Below are 18,714 nucleotides of genomic sequence, written 5' to 3' on the forward strand. Positions count from 1 at the left end.
GAACTACAGCTCTCTGCAGAGGAGGAACAATCTAACTTTCAATTTCGATTTCATCTGCGCAAACATGGAGTCCGTCTAAAGCCAGCTTGTTGGATCGATTGGGTAAAATAAACGAGCTCAAAAACAGACTTTAGAGGATTTTTTTTTTTTTTTTTTTTTTTACGCTGTTTTCCGACAAGAAAACAACATAAAACCGGAGCTGCTCGACGGAAAGCTTCCGTTTTACGCCTGGTGTCACTTCCAGCCGAACATCGCTGCTGCCGATCGTTACCGGAGGGTTTGTCACCATGTTGGGAGAAACGGAGCCGCAGTGGTTGTCTGAGGAGGTGAAAACAGGAGTAAGTATGAGATTTCTTTTTAACGTCTTTGATCGACTCTGCACACCTGGACTCCTTCTGGGTCACATGCGGAAATGATAGTTTAAAGAATTCATCCTGTGTCTGCAGACGACCATTATCGCTATAGAGTTTGATGGAGGGGTCGTGCTGGGGTCTGACTCCCGAGTGTCTGCCGGGTAAGTTCGTGCTTGTGCGCATGTGAGTATGTTTGCATTGTGTGTCCAGTTCTGTCTGCATTATACTGTCTTTACTGTGACAATAGTGGCCCGTCAATATCAGGTGAAACTAAAATCCTTTTTCTCCATCCTTCCTAATCGTATGTGTTTTATTTCTCTGTTTCAACTTCTTCACACCTCATCCCTCCTTCCAGGGAGTCAGTGGTGAACAGGGTGATGAACAAGCTGTCTCCCCTCCATGACAAGATCTACTGTGCTCTGTCAGGATCTGCAGCAGACGCTCAGACCATCGCTGAGATGGTCAACTACCAGCTGGATGTCCACAGGTAAATAACCAGTGGAAGTACACTCATGGATTGTCACACTTGTACTGATTATAATATATGGCCAAACTGTATTTTTTTTTTCCTCTGGCAGGGAAGGATTTTTTTCACTGCTGATTATTACCCATCAAGCTTGCGTGTACATATTTCTAAATCATTAGCATGTCTTTCAGGATAGTTAACATTGACTTCCAGACGTTGTTGTGCATCCACAAATGTGGGCTGTAACAATAAAGGAATTTTATATGTACACTTAACAAAAATATAAACACAATTATTTTTGTTTTTGCTCATATTTTTCATCCATTCTGATCTGATGCACACTAAAGGTTTATTACTCTCAATTTGTGTGCATAAATTTGTTGAACAAATGGCTGTGTCTCAAAATTGTAAAGCTGGTTGCCACTACCTGTGAAGTCGGGGTTCAGTTCTGTGTCCTCCTCTGTCACTGAGCCCCAAGTTGCTCCTGACCACAGGCCAGCCCTTTGCATGGTGTGTGAATGGGAGGCAATTTGTAAAAGTACTTTGAGATGGCGAAGGTGAAAAAGTGCGATATGAGCGCAGACCCTTTAATATCTGTTAGTGAGCACTTTAGCCAAGATAGTGCATTCCCCCTCCTGACGGATGTGGCACATGGAGATGCTGATTAAACATCATTATTGCACAAGTGGGACTTGTACTCATCACATTAAAAGGCCACTCTAAAACAGCACCCAAAGATGGTGGTAGTGTTTCCCAAACTAAACTCCTCGATTCAGAACTGCTGCTTACAGTATAAGATGTTGTGTGGTGGACTAAACACCATCAGACTTCTGTCAATATAACTGAATACAACCAGGCTTAGAGGTATTTGTTATTGTTAACCTTTAGCAACTTCATATTTGTCCTCTTGATAATATTTCAGATGGGATTTCCTGCTTTGGAGCGATGTGTTTTTTTAGTTGTCTGCATGCCAAACTTTAGATCCACGACACAGTACGTTACATTATGTAATGGTATGTCTTCTTCTGTCAGTATTGAGATCGGCAAGGACCCCCAGGTTCGCTCAGCTGCCACTCTGGTGAGGAACATCTCATACAAGTACAAGGAGGAGCTGTCCGCTCATCTGATTGTAGCCGGCTGGGACAGAAGAGACGGAGGGCAGGTCAGTGAACACATGCTGCTGGCTGCAGTTTGGAGGGAAGAAAATAACTGTAATCATAGTAATAATAATAATAATAGTAATAAACTTTATTTGTATATCACCTTTCATAAAATAAATGCAGCTCAGTGCTTTACAGCAAGAGAGTTACATGCAGTGTTTAATTTCTAACAGAAATAAAGGAACATTTAAAAATATAGAAAAGAAATGAGATGCATAAGAACAGATAAAATGCATAAAATTAAACACAAATAGAGTTAAAATATAAAATAAGCAATATGAATTTTAAAGGTGCAGTAGTTCAAGTGCAAGAGAGCTGCAGAGTTTTGGATGAGCTGAAGTCTCTCTGTTGTTTTCTGTAGTGGGCCAGTAAAAAGTGCATTACAGTAGTCCAGTCGGCTAGAAATAAAGGCATGAATCAACTTTTTGGCATTTGTCTGATTTATAAACGGCCCTACCTTGTTTACGTTTCTAAATCACGTCAAAACTATTTGTGCAACAGCTGCTAATGTTGTCGTTCATACTTTGAGCACCAGATCTTGAAGTTACAGTTTTCTTTAAAGAATGACTTTTGCCGTCTGCTTTATTCCTCTCTGGTCCCGCGCGCCCTTTGACCTCCAGGTGTTTGCGACCCTGAACGGACTCCTGACGAGGCAGCCGTTTGCGATTGGTGGTTCTGGCAGCTCGTATGTTTACGGGTTCGTTGATGCGGAGTATCGCAGAGGCATGAGCAAAGAGGAGTGTCAGCAGTTTGTTGTCAACAGTACGTTTTTCTTTGCAGTGTTTAACAGATTATACTAAAGAGAAACCAGACATTTGATGAATAGAGCCTTTATTCTATTATTTCATGTTATAGTAAATAAATCTCCTCTCCTGTCTCTTATTCTCTTCCTTGTAGCTCTTTCTTTGGCAATGAACCGCGATGGCTCCAGTGGAGGCGTGGCCTACCTCGTCACCATCGATGAAGACAGCGCGGAGGAGAAAGTCATCCTAGGAAACGACTTGCCCACCTTCTTTGATCAGTGACATGGTTGTTTTCCTAACAATAGCCACAGCTCAGTTTTTTTCAACTAACTTAGCTTGTAAACAGAAAAAAAACAGGACGAGTACATCCTCACTAACGATTTTAATAAAAGAAAAACCATCCTTACATTTCTCTTGAATTCCCTAAAGTATTTTGAGTGTAATATCAGCTGCCCTTTGTTTTAGTGATCAGGTTTGCAATTTGTTTTTAAATTGATCTGAAACGAAGCAAAAAAAAAGCTTTCAATAAGTGACCTTTGATGATCTTTGCCTGAAAAAAGAAATCCTACTGACACTACTTGTTGATTCAGAGGGATAATAGTGAACATTTTGTAAGTTATTACGATCAAATGGGTAGCTGCTGGGTAATCCAAGGCCACTTCCTTCTCTTAAACTTCCTGAGAGGCTTCCACAAAACCTTAGGCCTCACATACAGACGCTCTCATACGTTTTCACTCACATTGTGACATGCTGCTGTTTGTGTGAAGTAAACAGACATATAACTAAAAAGACAAAATAAAAGTTGTTTCACCACAAAAGGATTATGTTACTCTTAATCCTGTCTCCTTTAGTTCACACTCATTTTAAATATGTCCTTTTATAGTGGATACATTCCTATATATTCTCTATATTAATATTTCAAATTAAAAGATAAATAAAAGCCTTATAATATCAGTTTTATTTTTTGATATTGTGCATTTTAGTGAACCATCCTTTTATAGGCTGTCTCATTAACAAGATGTTATGACTAGTTGTAATCCAGGATAATGATGGTGGTTAATTGGCATGAATATGATGATAATTATATGAAAATGGTTGAAGTGTGCAGCCACTTATAAATCCTGTTGTCCTGCTTCAGTGCGGTTTGGGGTTTATGGGTTTATGGGAACCCCCACCCCCACCCCCACCCCCCTGCTTTCACCAGAAAATGAAACCGAAAGTGGATGAAAGCTAAACACACTGGTCTCGTCCCAGAGCAGATCATACGACGACGACTGTTGCTGGGGAAATGGCAGGCAATACAGCAGCAATAATGCACAGAGTGGTTGCTTTGATCGCAGCGGTCTGCGTCGACCTGTCCCTCTTTTACGCGTCAGGATGGGTCGTTACTCAAAGCGTCTTTGGGCATCTCGCGCGCCTCTGGGTCTCGGCGGCTCTCCGGTGGTTAGCGCTTATTGCCGTGACTCGGCTCACACTCGGGCACCTCACGCCGTTGCTGTGTCGTTTGATAACGGCGTACGGTCTGCTACCGGCAGTGTTTGAGACCGGGGCCAAGGTGCTCTACACGGAGGGGAGCCAGTGTGGTCACTGGGCCGACGCGCGCTGCTGGCTGATGTGCGCAGGGGCGTCTCTGGCTGCCGCGCTGTTCTGGGAGATCACCATCCCGGACACCAACGAGGCGGCCTCGAAGAAAGAGAAGACCCAGAAGGCCAGAGTGCTGTTCATGAGAGTCCTCTACCTGTTCAAACCCGACTATCAACTGCTGCTGGGGGGGCTCGTGTTCCTGTCGCTGGCAGTCATCTGTGAGTATGCAGCTGATGATGACAATAACAAAATGACGCAGGCTGATGACTATCAACTATAAACACAATGTAAATTATTTTTAAAAACTATCAATCTGATATTATTCATTATTACTTATTACATTTTTTTTAAATTGGAAACAGATCCTGAAAAGTTGTAACCCTTCTTTTTGGAGAGCCAGGATGATGATGCTGTTAATTTGATGCTGATTTGCATGGCTGATCAATCTAATTATTTCTACCTTTGTGTGCCTCTTCTCAGGTGAGATGTTCATCCCGTTCTACACTGGGAGAGTCATTGACATCCTCAGCAGTCAGTACCAGCCGAATGAATTCCTATCTGCACTCCTCTTCATGGGCCTATACTCTCTTGGAAGGTATAAGACAGCGTTGTCCCTCCACATTCATCTCCCATCAGGTGTCTGTGTAATATCTAACCACTTTCTCTCCAATTGATTCACTAGTTCGTTTAGTGCAGGCTGCCGAGGGGGTCTCCTAATGTGTGGCATCAGTTCCTACACATGCAGAATGAAAGTGAAGCTGTTTGAAGCTCTGACCAGGCAGGAAATTGGATTCTTTGAGACCATAAAGACCGGTAAGAACCTTAAAATGTAACATACATAAAGGACAGATGTCATGTCAAGACAGAATTTTTCATAAAAAGACAGGACAAGACGGCCTTTGAGGACAAAACAAGACAATGTAAGATGGTGCAAGTCATGATAGGGGAAACAATATTGGACAAGTCAAGCCAGACATACTGTAGAAAGACAAATAATGTTAAAGTAAAAAAAATATATATATATATATATATTTTCTGTGCAGGTGAAATCACATCCAGGTTGTCCAGAGACACCAACCTGATGGGAAGAACAGTGTGCCTGAATGTCAACGTGCTGCTGAGGACATTCATCAAGACACTGGGCATGATCTCCCTGATGATGAACCTTTCATGGAAGCTCACGTTCCTCGTGTTGGTGGAGACGCCCATCACGGGCCTCTTGCAGAACATCTACGACACACACTACCAGGTAAGAGCAGGTTGATAAATAGTCGGACCTCTTTGTTTTGCAGTAAATCTAAGTTGTCCTTCTTTTACTGTGTCTTCCTCAGAGGTTGTCCCTGGCAATGCAGGACTCAATGGCCCGCGCAAATGATGCTGCGAATGAAGTCGTGTCGGGTATTCGTGTTGTGCGGAGCTTCAGCACAGAAAAATATGAGGCCCGTCGCTATGACAACCGCTTGATGGACACACACAACATAAAGACCCGCCGAGACACTGTCAGAGCTGTTTACTTGCTTGCACGGAGGGTAAGAAGTGTGGTTTTTTGGTGTGTGTGTGTGTGTGTGTGTGTGTGTGTGTGTGTGTGTGTGTGTGTGTGTGTGTGTGTGTGTGTGTGTGTGTGTGTGTGTGTGTGTGTGTGTGTGTTACTTAGAGATCAGCAGTACTTGTTCTGATGTGTGTTTCTCTGTGTGTGTGTCTGTAGTTGACAGGGTTGGTTATACACGTCTTCATGTTATACTACGGCAGACTTTTCATCCAGAGGGGACAGATGACCACTGGCAACCTGGTGTCCTTCATCCTCTACCAGTCAAATCTTGGAGACAACATCAGGGTATCCCATAATGCTCTGTGGATTTTTGTTAGTGTGGACGTGTGATTACAAGCATCAAGCATCAACTATTAACAAGTTAGTTACTCGTTTAGGAGTTAGAAAAGGGAAACTTTATTTATGTTGCACATTTCATGCAAAAAGAAAAGTTAGTGTCCTTAATGTTAATTTTTTTTAAAACAGTCCAAATGCATGTTGTGAATGAAGAAGGTAATTAATCATTTGTGCCTGGATGGTTCATAGATTTTAAAGATGACCATCAGGACATACCATGCCTGTTTTGCACTATTCTAAACATATGGTTAAATTAATGCAACTCTGACACCAGTTTAGTAATGCGTTTACCAAGCCTGTCCCATGACTGTCATCTCCCAGACTCTCACCTACATCTTTGGCGACATGCTGAACTCAGTCGGAGCCGCCGGGAAAGTGTTCGAGTACCTGGACCGGAAACCTCAGGTCAGCACAGACGGAGATTTCAAACCTGATCAGCTAACCGGACACGTCAGCTTCCGCCATCTCAACTTCGCCTATCCTGCTTTCCCCAGCAAAAAAGTGCTGCAGGTGAGATTACTGTCATTAATTGGTTTGAGATTGGACAGTTCATGAAAAACAATGTAAGCTGACAACTGAGGAACATATCACCTCAAGAAAGAGGCTTAAAGTGGAGGAACTCCAACCATGTTGACTGGAAAAAAAGTCAACAATCTCCCTGTTACACTGTGTGATTACAACCACTGCTTTCTGTTATCTGTCATGTGTTTCAGGACTTTTCTTTGGAGCTGAAGCCGAGCCAGATGACGGCACTGGTGGGTCTGTCTGGAGGAGGGAAGAGCACCTGTGTGAGTCTGCTGGAGCGATTCTACGAGCCGCAAGATGGAGAGATTCTGCTGGACAACAAACCGCTGAACTCCTATGAGCACCACTACCTCCACAAGAAGGTAATTAATCATTTGTGCCTGGATGGTTCATAGATTTTAAAGATGACCATCAGGACATATTATGCCTGTTTTGCACTATTCTAATATGGTTAAATTAATGCAACTCTGACACCAGGTCCTCTGTAAATGAAAAGTTGTGCCTCAAATGCAACATCATAAAACATTTTGAAAGCAGCAAAAAGTCAAAATCCTCATATTTCCTTCAATGTTTATTGTTTGAATCATCAAGAATCAGCTGAGAGGAAATGTTCAGATTTAGCAGGTGCATTAATAAAATTAAATAAAATCAACTCGAGAATTTTGAGTAAAATCAAATTTAAAAAAAATTGTCACTTCTGAGATTCATTGAAATATATTGATTATAAATCTGATTCTGCAAGAAGATGCTATATGCACGTATAAGTATAATGTCTATTGCGACACTTAAGCTGATGAGTTTTTAATAGATCTCAGTGGTGAGCCAGGAGCCAGCGCTTTTCTCTGGCTCTATCAGAGACAACATCGCCTACGGGCTTCCTGACTGCTCATTGGATGAGATCCAGGAAGCAGCACGCAAAGCCAACGCCCACCACTTCATCAGGCGGCTGGAGAAAGGCTACGATACAGGTAAACTGCTTGAACGTCCTGGAGACAAAATGACCCGCTTTGTATGTTTGTTGGGTTAAAAAGAGCATAAAAATATCACTTTGAAAGCAGAACTGATGATGCACATACAATATATTGGAGGATGAGTGACATTCATGGTTGGTTATTGAATTTTACATCCTGAACCTCAATCGGTTGTGATTTTCTGATGTCTATTTTTCAGAGGTGGGTGAGGGGGGCAGCCAGTTATCCAAAAGTGAGAGGCAGCAGATCGCCATCGCTCGAGCTCTGGTCAGAGAGCCACAGGTCCTCATTCTGGATGAAATAACCAGCTCTCTGGACGCTGACAGTGAAAATGAGGTATGTTAACATTTTTAAGGTTGTGGTATCCTCAGGGGTCAAAGCCTGTACATTATGTCGCAAACAGGTCCTACAGTATCAGTTAAATAGTGAGTAATCTGGTTGAACATCTGAAGACTGTATAATGTCATGAGTGCCAATTAATCTGAAAATAGTCACCTCTTCAACAACTGGTGATAAGTTTTGACTAAAATCATAAAGTCAGTACCAAGTAGATACATAGAGGAAATGTAAAGATGTGCTCACACATCACTTCTCAGTGAATTGATAATAATATCCTTAATGAAACAAAGCAATGTAAAGAACATGTCTGTCCTACTGTTTCAAGATCGGATTTACAGAAATCTTTAATTCAAAAAACATAAACTTTCACATAAAAAAAGGGGATTTACCTCCAAAAGTATTTGGAAGGATTTTTGTGCTGTGTTCTTCTTAAATGTGTCTAGTGTGTGCGTCCAAGTCTGAAGCAGTCATATGTCATGGCAAGATATCATCCTGCATGTCGGTTAGTTGCAAACTGGGCAACAGTCATGCAAAACAACCGTCTTTCACTGCTAAAAAAAAAAAGCTGAAAAATGTTAACCATCAACATTTTTAATGGACAGATTTGAAAAAATGTGGTCAATATCATTCAGCCAGTTTTGATCATTTGTTGGTAACTGGTCTTGCATGCCTGCTCTATTGCCACCACTACATTAACTATGTATTATGACTTGAAATGATGTCTTGCTTTTGTTATTTACATCATAAGAAATATTAATAATTATATACAAACAGTTCTCACAAAGGTATTTAACTCTGCTTTTACCTAAAGGAGTGATACCAGGTGGACACCTTACAATAATATGATGATTATGTGTCTCATCAACTCTTCACAGGTGCAGCAGGCTCTGGCTAAATGTCCCAACCTGACGCTGCTGGTGATCGCTCACAAGCTGAAGACTATCGAGGCGGCGGATCAGATTGTTGTTGTTAGTGGTGGCAAAGTGGAGGAGCGAGGGACGCACCAGGAACTGATGGCCATGAAGGGGCTCTACTACAAACTGAGAGAGCAGCGTTTCACCGAGGAAGATTCTCTTCCCTGAAAAAACGAGTGACTCTTTACTGCGAGAGAGAATTGGTTTTGGTTTTTTATGTTCCCAGTCTATCATTATTTATTTTCAACCGGGATTATGTGCTTTAAAAACACAATACAAATGTTTTGTGGTAACATTATTAAAATGTTTTTAGAGAACGTTATCCTACTTTTAAGAGGAGCATCCTGGGAACAAAAAAACAACAACAACTGAAAACATTCTTTAAACATTGCACATTTCCATCTGAGATACCAACAGCAGCTAACCTGATAAATGTGTGAGAACAAGCTGTAGTTTATGTAAATATTAAATTCAGATTGCCTATAAAATTAAACAGTATGTTTTTTTCAAATATGACTATTCAACTTTATTTCACAGACTGTTGATCAAAGTACATTCATGAGTGATTTCCTTCTAAGAGATGATATAACTTTGTTTCAATTTTATACTTGTTGAAAGTCAATAAATGTTTGATCCAACAGGTAATGGTGGCCATCATAAACCTTACTTTATGGTGAGATAGGCTGAAGGTTATTTTATTTTATGTCTCAAATAGTTTTATCTGAATGTGTTTGTCTGGATTGTATTTTCCATGCCTTTTATATATATATAAAAAGTCATTTTAGCTAAAACATTAACAGGACATTGAAATGACTTTATAAAACACTGAATAAATATAAAGAAAAATAGCTCTGGCCAATGTGTGATCGGATTTGTTCCATACAGAGAATATAAACAAGAACACTGCAGTGTATGTTGGATGAAAGGACAAGAGACACACCCCTTACATAATAAAAAATGTATTATTAAAATATTGCTGAGAATGGAAATAACTAATATGTTTAAGTGTTAATCCATAATTTGCCTCACTGAGCTCATTCATCTCAGTAGTAATCAGAGAAGTTTTGTAGTCACATATGAGTGTGATGTTTTTACTGTATTTCTGGTTTGGAGCTGAGCTGACTGCATTTTCATGGAGTGGATGAAAACGAAAGAAATTTGGTGGACGGCAATAAAATGCAGTGGTTGAGGTTTTTTTCTTTTTATTGTTTTAGCTGACCTGGAAAGTCCCCTGACTATCAGCACTTCTTTCTTTTATCGGTGAGGCTTTTTGGAAAGCTGCCTGATGATGTAAGTCATAAACACTGAAGACACACAGCATTCTGTCAAAACACCAACACCCTCTATCGACAAAGATCGGCCTCAGTTTAGGCAGCAGTTTTGTCGCCATTTTATCAAGACTTCTGTCTGTCTCTGTTGTCATCCACAAAATGGCGACGGAAGTGCCGCAGACAGGTTGTCCCGGTTTCTTATAGCCATATTTTAAAATTCTGAGAGGGTTTTGTTCACATTAGTTTTCTTTTCTTATATCTTAAACTGCGCAGCAGGAAACAACACTAAAACAACAGTATGTGGTACTCGACCTACATAACCTGTTCTGTACATGTTCCTGTCATATTTTTCTCCCTACTTTAAATTTATTTTCATATTGTAACTGAAGGATGATGCTCCTCTGAGAGTAACTTGTGGTCCTGTTTGACTGTTAGTGCTGATTAACCCCTTTTTTTATTTTATTACCTGGACAAACTACTAAAATGTGAAGCTGCTTCTGAGCGTTAAAAACACACCTGACAGTTCGGAGATTCAAGTTTTCCTATCGGGCACAGTGATTCATCTTTGAACTTGGCAGCATCCCCATCAGCAGTCATGTCCCACCTGCGGGTCACAAAAGGTGGGAGGGCAGACCGCCGCCATTTCAGGCCGACACCTTCAATACCAAAGCACAAAATGGCCGACACCGTGCAACAAAAGCTTGAAAATGCAAATAAAAGATGGCCCTGGTCCTCTATCACTATGATGTAATATTAAAATGTGTAATCTGAAACATCACTTTGTTTATCCTGTCTGTGTGTGTGTGCGTGTGTGTGTGTGTGTGTGTCTTTGGACATGCCTGTGTGCCGTGAAGCTTTTGTTCAACCAGTTCTGCACCATACCGGTGCACCAAGCTGCCAAGCTGGAAACTCCCCTCTCGGCTCTCTTTCGCTTTCTTTTACTGTGTCGTGAGTGCAGCAGCTGACAAACCACAGACACACCCGTAGTCTTGTGACCGATGGCGTGACCACTTCAACTCTTTTATACTTTTCAATCACACCGATTTTGTAATTGATTTTCATTTTAATTTGATCTGATGTCTCTTTATTGGCAGAATATTCTTCTGAAATGTGTCTTGCATCCCAACCTGCACACTGTTTCACATAAATACCAAACACATAACATTTAACCCATCAGACAAAACAAAAACTACAACATATATTACATCAGACATTACAAATACAAGCACCGAATACCAATAAGTGGTTTAATTTCATCACTTCCTGTCACATAAAGTGCTTCATCCACAAAGGAACACTCTTCCACACTCAAACTGTGATTAAACAGTGACAGACGGATGATTAAACGAGGACTCTAAATCTTCTGTTTGAGGGCAAAAGCTGATCCAGTTTTAAGTTTTTTGCACCATGCACTGACTCCATACTGCGTAACTCTATGGATTATAGGTTGAAAATAGATGCCTTGTTGTACCTTCAAATATAATTTATATGTGCACCCCAGGATAAAGCAGCATCCACATACAAGATCGCCAAATACTTATTTGTGTTATTAATAGTAAACTGGTGCAGGAGAAGAGTTCACTGTCTTCTCATTGCAACGCCAGCTATCCTGCAAAATGTCTCTGCTCCCCTGCTTCAGTTAATGAGTCATGAAAACAGGCCTCTCTGAATGAGGGCAGGTCTGCAACAGACTCTGAAGAGTTTGTAAAACTTGAAGCCTGTACACTTTTATTTTCTGGCCCTCAAACACTTTAGTTGCTTCTTACAGTAATCGACACACGACTGTTAGACTGCTGAGTCATCTCACTGTATTAATGCTCACTTCTCTTCTCTTCTCTAAATCAAAAGTAATGAAAGAAGCAATGCAGCACGACACACAACAGAAATGACATCAGTGTGGCATCATTTCCGCACCTCATTTAATTTTGTTTAACAGAGGCTTGAAACATGAGATAGAATAGAATAGAATAGAATAGAATAGAATAGAATAGAATAGAATAGAATAGAATAGAATAGAATAACACACTTTAATATAAAGTCTGAAACAACAATGTGCATTAATTCTGGTGAGTCCCATGCCGATAATTTGGACGTATTGTTTTGTGAGGGTGAATAGTCACTGCATACCTCCACTGTGCAGTCATTTGTATTGTTTTATTGGCAGGTAAACTCCCTTCTTCTCTGCGTGAATCCCCTAACTTCCCCTGGGGAAAGAGCAATGACAATTGCAACCGCTTCAGTTTTGTGAGTTCGCAGTTGATATAAAAACCTTCAGGCAGAGTAACAGCGCCGCAGTTGGTTGTGTTTGGGCACTCTTATCAAAAGCCACGTGATTTCTGGGAAGCTGTCAGCGGTTCGGTTCGGTTAGAGAAAAGTGGGGAATTCTCAGAAAGGACTCAGCAGCACCGCCTGGAGTCACTGGTCTTGACTGACATCTAGTGAGCGCAACGAAACAGAAATGACGTGATCGTGTTTTCAGGCCTTCGAGCAGCATGACAGGTTTTGTGATCTGGTTTGTGCAGATCAGAGCCGACGTAACCACAATCATGTAAGTTCAAAGAAGTGAGTTATTGGTGATACCACAGAGCCACATGGAGGTACACCAAAACCAGCTGAGGCAGGAATGGGCGCATTGACAGAGCTGTAATCTCCACTGATTACTGAAACAGTATTGTCATAAACATACTGCACAAGATCTGTTTATTTTAAATGGTGACATTTCATTATGTTGTCTGTCCAAGAGGAAATACACACAGTTGAATTTGAGATACAGGGCGGTCAGTCACCGCCACACTGTCTAATAAACAGAGAGGATTCAGAGTTCAAGGTCACACCAGGACAACGGGAAGGGTGACGTCATTTACGACGACAGAGTTGTGATGGAGATCATTAAAAGACCAGCAGCACCCCAAGTGCTTATCTCAGGCATTTCTTTTTCTTTTCTTTTTTTTTTAAATCATGAAGCCAGGCCACCATGTGATTTCCCGGAACTCCTCGATCTGGTGAACGAGCAACTGGCAACTGGCTGCCAAGTAAGTCCTGGCAAAAGTTATGAATGATAGACCTGCAGTGCCCTCGAGTGGTATAAAAAAGAAACTAATCAAAAGCACTGAATGTACTGTATTGATCAAAAATACGTAACATAACGTAACATAACACAAACAAAACACAACGTAACGTAACTGATTTGAGGGTAAGTTTAGTTCAAACACATTAATTGTTGTTCCCAAAGACCCAAAATGAAAATATAATGGAGCAGCTGCTGCTCAGGACTGTTCGCCTGCCTTGTTTTCATGTGACGACACTGTTGTTTGTGTGTTATCTAGCAAATCAGGAGCATTTTGTTGCCTTGTGAACAGGTACAGGTTGTCAGTATTATGCATCACAAACTAAGAAAGGGTGAGCAGGTGTCTAACTTTATGTGGGACCGCACAGCATTTTTCTCTCCTTTCCTTTGGCCCACATATTGAGACATCTAGACATATTTTGAATGGCTCTAGTTTTTAACGCTGCAGGCACCTTTCTGAAATATGGCTTTTGTAAAACAATTTCCTGTAAAACTTTAACTTATTATACTGTATTCATTAAGTGTGGGATTTCAGTTATATATATATTTGTTATTCCCTCACCTGTGACCTGCATATAGCATATTGTGTGTGTTCATTTTCTAAATTGGATTGACATATCAAAATTGTGGACTATACCTCTAACCAGTCCCACATTGTCCCACATCCCACACAAACATATTGTTGGCTGGTCACTCTACACTAAGATATGCTCACATCATAGTCAATTTTATTTTATAAACATTTTACTTACTTTTTGGTGTGCTATTATTTAATTTTTTTTAAATCATATAATTTTTGTCTTATTTAATATACTTTTTTGTGTGGTTGTTTTGGCATACATTAGTCTCTGATCCATTTTTCTCACTTATATTTGATTTGTTTAAAGGGGCTATATAGAAAATAAATTGTTTGATTAATTGATTGATCGTACTATAATCTACCACTCATTCCCCTGCCTTGGAGTACAATCGTATTATACCACACAGAACACAGTGGCTACATAACAGTTCACCAATAACTAAATCAACTGTTACATAATTTGGAAAAACTGCACGGAACAAACAAATTACACGTAATGTGCTGTAAAACCCCAATTTCCTTAGTTTATTGGGAAATTCCACTTTGTGACCACCAGATGGCGACTAAACACAACACATGTTAATACCATGACATGTAGTAACCCGGAGTGGTCAACAGATGGCACTTAGAAACAGTGATGGAGTTTAAACTAATGGAGCTTCGAGTCTGGTATTTTACCACTGACTTTAGGATGTTACACAGATTTTTTTTTTTTTTTTTTCTCATAGTACCATATTAGATGATCACTGTAATGTAACCCCATACTGTATCCCTCCTGGGCAGTTAACTCCCAATCAAGATCATCCATAATTAAAAGCAATCTTATTTCCAGGACAAGGTTTCAGATCATCTTTTGTTCTGGGAAGCAGGATACCACACTGTCTGTTAAATCCTGATCCAATCAATAGCAGGGTTGGTGCACCTGGTTCATATTTTGGCTTAAAGACACTCATCCTACGAAGAGTCGCTTCATATTCAATGATTCTCTTCTTCTATATTATATTATTTATTCTCTATTCTCCTCCATTTTATTAATGTTTTTATTTAGATGTATATATGTCTATTTATATTTGTTTCTGTGCATGTACATTGAGAGCAATATGTAACCTGATTTAGAGTCTGAGAAAAAGATAAAAAATCAAATCAAATTGGAACATTAATGTCTCACTCCTAAAAGATAGTTGTAGTTGTAGTTAATTTTGTTTAATTAGAGATTCAAACTTCATTGTAATGTTTTATATGTAACAAAATCTGGTTTAATACCTTTTCACTTTTAGTGATTAAATGTTTTGTGGCTTGTCAAACCCTAAATAACACAACAAGTGATGGAAGGAGTCATGTGCAGCAAATGCAAGCGTTTGAAAGTTTCCTCAGACTTAAAGTCATAAACTAGCATCGAATTAGTTGAGCATGAAGGAAGGCACTAAACAATTTGTCCACAATGTTTGGAAAATAAAATCCAAATATGTGCAGAGATCAGTCGCTCCTCTCCAGCATCATCTTACATTCGCTGCAGAAGTAAACCAGTCAAGGTGAAAGAAACTTTCCACCAGAAACAGTCATTGGAGACTTTCAAAGATTCTCCACTACATTGTGAACCGGGCGGGTGAGAAGAGGCACAATGGGACGACAAACCAGAGTTTCACACCTGAGCCCGGCTGTTAGTTCTGACTGACTCACAAGCACAGTCCTCTCCTTCTTTATCCTCGCTGTCTTGGGCTTCCTTGTGTCTCTGTCCTTTTTTCATTCTTTCTCTTTTGACCTTAAATAGTAAAAACGGCAACATCACGGCTACACCCGGCTAACAAAACTACAAAAGCTCAGAGACATATGCTCAGAAGAGATTACAGTGGGATTAGGGAGCATGGTAATCTTAATCTCATTTCTTGTTGGTGATCATCTTTGTTGATTTTATCTGTGCCTGCATTTGGCTTTTCCCGTCCTGTGGCTGGTTTGTGAGGTGCACCTTGCTGTTTACACTAAATGTGAATCGCATACTTAGAAAAGTTAATTTTACAGATACGTTGGTCCCAGTGTCGGTAACATTTGCTCTTCTTTGTCTCCACCCAGGTGACCTTCTGGAAGAGAAACTCAAGGTCCTTTCAGATGGAAATCACTCACCTCCCTGCTCCCCTCTTTGAGAGTATAATGAAGTGAAAAAACACATTTACAACTCCTTTTGCATGAAGACTGCATGATAAGGCAGCTGTTGTTATGGGTTTCAGGTCGTCACTTATAAAATGCTGACAGAAAACCATCATGTTTATAATGACAATAGAAATGTGATGGCGTACGAGCAGTAAAAAGGAATGCACTGATCTTAAAAAAGCCTTTTTCTGGATGATTTGTAACGCAGCACTGGAAACTGTTCTGCAAATGGAAACAAGTTTAATTTAAGTGTAACCGGGTGTCAAGGACTGCTACAAGCTTGGCACCAAGTAGAGCTGCTTATGCTACAAATTCAGTCATACTGCTGCAGTGCTTGTTGGACAAGGGTCAAAATGTGATTTTACTCTGAGGAAAGATTTGATATTGTTATGTTGGGAAAGTGGAAAAAGACCAAATGTGTGGCATGTGCAGTATTGACACAGTACAATGGAAAGCACAGGCTTTGTGGAGAAAACAATAACTCAGTAGGATGCAGATGAAAATAGCTGGGAATGGAAAGATCGGCATGCGAGTGCCAAATACTGTGATTCCACGTACAAAACAATTTTATGAAAACAGATCATGGGAGAAAGTGCGTGGCTGACACGAAAGTCTGTTTACAACGGACGACTTTTCAGAAGAAGGTGATGTTCAAGACAACACAACAACACTAGTCAACAGGAACGTTAAACTCACAGCGTCCTTCTGTATCCAAACACTGCTGCTTCAATCAGCCGTCAAAGGAACCGTGGTTGCTAAGGAAGGCTTGTCAGCCAAAACGAGTGAATGGAATGAAGCAGAGTCACGGCAACCACACAAAATACGCGCCGCTCAGACAACATTTATTTGGCTGCAGTCTGTTTACAACAGGGTTATGCAAACAGCATTAAACCCATCTGATGTGTGAGCCTGCAGTTTGACTGTCAACATTTAACCAGTTTACTGGTTGACTCAGGATCCAGGCGTTGTGAAGGAGAGGGCTTCCTTGGCAACTCTTTCTGGACTGATTGTCATCATGTGACGAGATGATGCAGCCGAACGCTGGGAAGAGAAGGGGGAATACAGAGGGAGTGTGTGTGTGTGTGTGTGTGTGTGTGTGTGTGTGTGTGTGTGTGTGTGTGTGTGTGTGTGTGTGTGTGTGTGTGTGTGTGTGTGTGTGTGTGTGTGTGTGTGTGTGAGAGAGAGAGAGAGAGAGAGAGAGAAAGCAGGGCTGATGAGTCAGAGGAGGCTGATTCTGATGTAATCCTCCAACCCCTCCCTCCCTCCAGCTCCCCTGCCTACATGGCTGCTTCTGGATTTTCAACTCTGAGTCTGTTTCCCCACAAAATGCAGTAACATTACAGCAAACTGTTCAATTTAACTGAACCTGGAGAAGCCCCTTTAATCATGGCCTCCACGGTGATGACTGTGACTCCCAATAATCAGTGTTTGCAATAACAATTTGTTGTTTGGTTTAAAAAGGATAAATCAAATGTGTTTGAATAAGATATTGATAATTATATGTTACTGAATGAATTATATTCATGTTTTTTTGCCGTTGTTTGTTTTAATTTGTCATTTTAGTCATTATGGACAGTTGTTGACCGTATCATAGTTTTGTAAATTTTGGATCATCACAGGGAATCTGTAACACCGTCTTTTAATAAATACAACAGAATCCAAGATCTTCTGAGCTTGTGGCTGTGGATTAAGACATGAGCCTGACAACCTAAGTGACATTTAAAATGCAAAACCAAGAGGAAAAAAATCACTACAGAATCCTATTTCTGTCTGTCATACACTTTAAATTATATTAGGACAATAACAGCATTTCTCCAGGGCAAAAATATATTCTTATTTGTCATAGTGGTAATTAAAGATGCATACAATAGCACGAAACTGGACGAAACTGTATTTCTACAATTTTGATTGTGTAGATACAATTTAATTTAAGATATCTAAAAGTCCTTTAAATGTGTAAGGGGCTGTTTTGACATTTAATAGCTGGAGTAAATATATAACCTCGCACAGATTCAGTTCTTCCAAGTCAAAATAAATATTTCAAGACATTGAAGATATCCAAACCAACTGTCATGTCACATCATTCTTCCTTCGATAAATGATTTATCTTTTGCCATTCACAAGAATTGCGATTTAACTTTCAGATATCCAGTTTCATTTATGGTTCCCAGGAAAGAACATTCTGGATATCTTGCCAGGAATAACTTCAATTTCAGATACCTACAAATTAATCATCAGTCATAGTCAGATTTCAGATAGCTGTAATGTAATTTTTAATATCCAAAATATATTATGACTTTTAAAAATGCAATTTTGGATATCTACAATTAGAAATATGACTATTAACCATGCAATTGCAGATATCCTCAAATTAATTAACGTATGCTGTGATATTACATTATCATATGTATAAACCTGTCTTTTAACAGCTGATTTATTTCCTCCTAATGACTGAAGGACGGTCATGCCACAATGTCCCTCTGTTTGTGTGTTTGAATTAATCTTTGATTGTTAATTACTTATGGACAACTCACAGGTTGTAGGTTTTCACAAACACAAAGGCAACTCAGTTTATTTAATGCCTTAAAACAAACAGTAGCCTATTGTAAAGAGATTCAATGAATTTAAAGGAACTTAAAAAGGGACAGAGACAAAGTTAAGAAGCATAAATGAATTTATTATAGGAGAGAAAGATGGTTCGTGATTAA

General features: G+C 40.0%; 2 protein-coding genes across 2 annotated transcripts; both read left to right on the forward strand.

Moving 5' to 3' along the window:
• The first annotated feature begins 45 nt into the window (after nt 1–45).
• On the forward strand, nt 46–3,128 carry psmb9a (proteasome 20S subunit beta 9a). The gene is made up of 6 exons (XM_069688216.1): nt 46–338; nt 447–514; nt 709–840; nt 1,852–1,981; nt 2,600–2,741; nt 2,877–3,128. The coding sequence occupies exons 1-6, from the start codon at nt 288–290 to the stop codon at nt 3,002–3,004; spliced, it is 651 nt and encodes a 216-aa protein (XP_069544317.1). The 5' UTR covers nt 46–287; the 3' UTR covers nt 3,005–3,128.
• Nucleotides 3,129–3,950: 822 nt separating this feature from the next.
• On the forward strand, nt 3,951–9,451 carry tap2a (transporter associated with antigen processing, subunit type a). Its single transcript, XM_069688217.1, has 11 exons — nt 3,951–4,524; nt 4,787–4,901; nt 4,989–5,119; nt 5,350–5,555; nt 5,638–5,835; nt 6,012–6,140; nt 6,513–6,701; nt 6,905–7,078; nt 7,525–7,684; nt 7,887–8,023; nt 8,902–9,451. The coding sequence occupies exons 1-11, from the start codon at nt 4,011–4,013 to the stop codon at nt 9,106–9,108; spliced, it is 2,160 nt and encodes a 719-aa protein (XP_069544318.1). The 5' UTR covers nt 3,951–4,010; the 3' UTR covers nt 9,109–9,451.
• Nucleotides 9,452–18,714: the final 9,263 nt, after the last annotated feature.

The sequence above is a fragment of the Brachyistius frenatus genome, unplaced genomic scaffold (assembly GCF_029030835.1).
Source record: "Brachyistius frenatus isolate BFR_SWC_R1_liver_20210118 unplaced genomic scaffold, ASM2903083v1 Contig_544, whole genome shotgun sequence".
In the NCBI taxonomy this organism is placed as follows: Eukaryota; Metazoa; Chordata; class Actinopteri; family Embiotocidae; genus Brachyistius; species Brachyistius frenatus.